Source organism: Macrobrachium rosenbergii, chromosome 51 (assembly GCF_040412425.1).
Source record: "Macrobrachium rosenbergii isolate ZJJX-2024 chromosome 51, ASM4041242v1, whole genome shotgun sequence".
Classification (NCBI taxonomy): domain Eukaryota; kingdom Metazoa; phylum Arthropoda; class Malacostraca; order Decapoda; family Palaemonidae; genus Macrobrachium; species Macrobrachium rosenbergii.
In genome coordinates, this window is record NC_089791.1 from 66,922,656 (window position 1) to 66,927,135 (window position 4,480).

At 40.9% G+C, this 4,480-nt stretch overlaps 1 protein-coding gene across 4 annotated transcripts in view; it reads left to right on the top strand.

Annotated features, from left to right (window-relative positions):
* LOC136833470 (solute carrier family 49 member 4 homolog) overlaps positions 1-3,690 on the top strand; it is an 88,924-nt gene extending 85,234 nt beyond the window's left edge. For all 4 annotated transcript variants that reach the window (XM_067095670.1, XM_067095666.1, XM_067095667.1 and 1 more), the window contains exon 11: positions 3,235-3,690. In XM_067095670.1, coding sequence (XP_066951771.1) covers positions 3,235-3,347 — 113 coding nt within the window. In that variant the 3' untranslated portion in view covers positions 3,348-3,690. The remainder of the gene's footprint in view (positions 1-3,234) is intronic.
* Positions 3,691-4,480: the final 790 nt, after the last annotated feature.

A 4,480-nucleotide genomic window follows, 5' to 3' on the forward strand; every position in this document is an offset into this window, starting at 1 on the left:
GTTAGTGATGTCTGTGCGATAAGTAACCGACGTGTGTTAATGATATGGTTTGCTGTGGTGTGGACGGAACTTAATGTGTATTTAGAAACATGCATAAATCTCCAATTTCAGAGAAATATAAGGTTGACTTTAGGTCTCGCAATTCAGCCAGATCATACCGACTGTAAGCTGGTACTGATACAGCTTAGGTTCACTGACTCATAAGAACAACACGTGTAGCTTCGGGAAATGTCTCTTTGGGGACAGCATCTGTCGTGTAACCTGCCCCGAGTCCTTTTAAGGAGACGTGATTGGCAGCAACACGGTGCCTTTATGGGTCAACTTGAGATTACGTAAACATCAGCTGATGGCCGATAAAGGTTTGTTGACGAATGTTGTCAGTTCCAACTGGAATTTCACGCGACTGTCAAGACGTCTTACATGGTGTTCAGCATTACATAACAGAAAAAAAATTTACTTCAAGGTAAATGTATGAATCCGACACTTTAGAAGCAACAATGCACTTTGATTTTGAGAGCATTGTTATCCTTTTGGTTTGAACTTGTGTGAACATTCGCAACCTACTGCACACAAAGCTGGAAAACGTAACTACAGCCAGTGGCGTTCCTGAGCGGGGGTAGGGGGGGGGAGAGGACCGCTGTTTGAAATCGCCCCCCGGGCCCCAAAGTGAGGGGGGCCCCCAAAATGCGAAATTTAACCATTGCTGCTATGACAGGACAAGCTAAATCCAGTGGCCCCAAAATGGTCAAGGGCCCCATTTATATTTGGACCTGAAAGTTTGGGGCCTACTAAAGGGACCCAATTTCCAATTTTGTGAACAAAAACGTAACAAAAATGTTATGTAAAAGAAATAGGGTTCTCCAGGGGCCCTCCTCCCAATCGTAGAGCCCATTATAGACCTCATACGGATCGGAGGAGGGTGGGTAACGTTGATTGGGGAAAGGGCAGAGCCGATCTAAGGCGATTGATTACTGCTTATAGGGGTCCTAATTATCCTCTGAGTGCCCCCATAATGGCCCCATTTGCCCAGATAATACACATTCAAATGATTCAATGAATCTGGCCTTCTGCTTAACCCAGGGGGCCGCTGCTGCTGCTGAGATAGATAAACTCTCGTCTATTTTAGGAAATGAGACAGAAAGGGAAAAGATCATCACACAGTCTATCAACTTTGCGGAAGAAGGAAGTAATAATTATGGATTTTCAGTAACCAGGAGAATGAGAAAGAAGAAACCTATGGTTGGGGAAGGTACAGGTACATCAGATGAAGGACTCAGCAGGCAACAGGAATTTAAGCCTGTAGCAAGGAAACTCTTAGACAGGCTTTGTATGGAAATGAAGGAGAGATTTCAGAGACTGGGAGACCATGTGGAGCACTTTGGATTCCTTCTTCAACCAGAGTTGCTTTTAAAATCTATGGGCGAGGAAACGCTTCAGAAACACTGCAGACTTTGCCTCCTTTTATGCACGTGTAATGTTTTTCAATAGAGAACTACCAAGGCTACCAGTGGATATTTTTTAAAAAATTTATAGTTAGGGAAAGGATATTTGCCCCAATCTTGCAGCAGCAATCAGAATTTTACTTACCATAACAACATCTATTGCTTCTTGTGAAAGATCCTTCTCAAAGCTGAAGCTTGTGAAGAACTATTTACGCAGCACGATGAGCCAAGACAGGCTTAGTAGTTTAGTATTAATGTCAGTGGAACCAGAAGTGCTGGATAAAGTTGATATGAGTGATATAATAGAGGAGTTTGCTGCCAAGGAGGCACGTCGAAAATTGTAGGACAGTAGGAGCAAGTGAGCAGCTTGAAAAGTGTTAAGTGTAGGCCCTACCCACTAACAAGTGTACTAACATCAACAAGAATACCAATGCTTTTGTTTTGTTTATAATCTCGGAGCGGTCTGTGGTCCTTCCTCTCCCTTTTCTCCCTTCCAGCAATATTAGATTAACTCCCTAACTTCACTTTACTTTGTTCTACCTTCCCCTTCACTCTGTTCTGTCTCCCTTCACTCTATTCTACCTTCCCTTCACTCTTTTCTACCTCCCTTTATAGCTTCACTCTGTTCTACCTCCCATCACTGTTCTACCTTCCCTTCACTCTATTCTACCTCTTCCCTTCACTTTATTCTACCTCATTTCACTCTGTTCTAACTTCTACCTCCATTTACTCTGTTCTACCTCCCTTCACTCTGTTCTAGCTCCCTGCACTCTGTTCTTCCTCCCTTTGAACCCTTTCACTATGTTCTACCTTCCCTTCACTCTATTCTACCTCCATTTACTTTGTTCTACCTCCCTTCACTCTGTTCTTCCTCCCATCACTCTGTCCTACCTCCCTTTCACTATGTTCTACCTTCCCTTCATTCTCTTTTACCTTCCCCTCACTCTGTTCTACCTTCCCTTCACTGTTTTAACTTCTTTTCACTATGTTCTACCACCCCAAACTTTGTTCTACCTCCATTCACTCTGTTCTAACTCCCTTCACTCTGATCTACCTCCCTTCACATAATGGAGTCCCTTCCAGCAATATTGATTCATTTAACTCCCTCCACATCATATCGCCATCAGAGTACATTACTGTTATCCTCATTTTTACCATTTATCATTATATTTAACTGGATTAAGTGGATCTTCAATTATTCAATGTACACCTAGTTTTAAGAAATAAAATTTCGGAAATTTGCATTTACAAGTGCCTTTAAAATGATCCTACAATTGCTCATATTCTAAAAATTTGCCCGGGGGAGCTTACACCGCCCCCCCAAACCCCCCAGCTGCTTTGGCTCGTTTCGCTCGCCTCCCACCCCATAAGAGGGGCCCCAAATGGGACTGTGCCCCCCGGGCAGCAAAATGTGTAGGAACGCCCCTGACTATATCTTTGCGTTATGTTGGAACAATAGGATTTCGTATAAAGGAATGATTTTGTACTAATTGATTGATAGTAAATGCCATATCATAGATTTGATTTCAAATGTGTGTGCATTTTATGTCTTTATTCTCGGTGTTTTGTGGTAAATGAACAAGGGAAATTTTTCAGAAATATTACTTTATTGATTTGAGATGGAAAATAACTCTCTCTCTCTCTCTCTTTGATCCGCTGAATATCAACCACGACATATCATCATAAGTGTACAGAGTTCAGCATAACAAGGTAATTTCATTATGAATATAATGGAGGTAGAGGAGAAAAATGTTACCACACTTTGTCAAGGATGTCATTCTTTTTCTCGCAGGTTACAACTGGGTGACCATCGTCCTTGTCATCTGCTCCTCCTACACCATCATCCCCCTCATGGTTGCCAACGTCAGATACACAAGAACGAAGCTGGATTTGTCTGATACTTGACCCAAAAAGATTTCTGAAATTTAATTTAAAAAGGAACATGTGGACAGTATTTTGTAATGTTTTTTGCTCAGGCAGGTAGATGATCAAATGATAAAACATGGTGGTTTCATCGTTTCTTAACAGATATGAATGATTATTAACTGAAGACTTGCGACTTTTTTTTTTTTCATCTGAATGATTATGTCGTTGAAGCGTGTATGGAGGTCCATCGCATCTCGCACATTTTCCAATAAATTCTCCATACATCTTACAGCAATCTTGTTCTTAACGTTGTTATACGCGTGCGTGAAAGTGGCTTACAATTTTTCAAAGGTAAAAACGATTAAATGGGAACATCAGCAACTATTATTCTGTTATTTTCCTGTACAGTATATTTCTCATTTCTCCATTATTTTCTCCTAAATTGTAACCCTTCATTTGTGTAACTTTTCCTGTATATATCTTGTTATCTTTCTAGTAGAAGTAGAGAATTTCTTCCAAAACATTATTTAAAACAAGAATAAAACTGGACCTAAGATTCCAAGTAAATTGCGGATTACTATAAGTATAACGTGTTTTCTTACTTTATTTATTGACGCTTATTGATAAACTTATCTACATGTCATATGATTGACTTCAGTTTTTCCAATTTTGATAGCAACATCTGAATTGCGTGGATGGAAATTATATATACAGCATGGTGATAGCAATGGACAATGTGATAAAACTGGTGTACCCAAACCATCAAAAACGACGATATTATAAAAGAGGATCGCAACGAAAGTCCCAACCACAGGGACAGTTTAACCATCTCAAAGTTCGGACCGTGATCCCGTCATTCTTCATAACTACTTAAGGACCAGTGGTGAGAGAAGCTGGCCCTGGATTGGACGACGGCATTGCCCTTGGACTATGGATTTTGCACACAGGAAAAAAACCAGTATCGCTATCTCGTATAGTTCCCCTTATATTATGGGATGCACTGTAGACTGGATTATAGTAAAGGTTCTTTGCAATGTCCATATCGCCCCAGCAACGTCTCTGACCAGGTGTCCAATTTCTTAGATTTGACCTGGGTTGAACTTTCACCTCATTCAACAACAAATCCTTCGGGTGACCCTATGATGGTTTAGAATGTGACTCTGTGGTCTCGT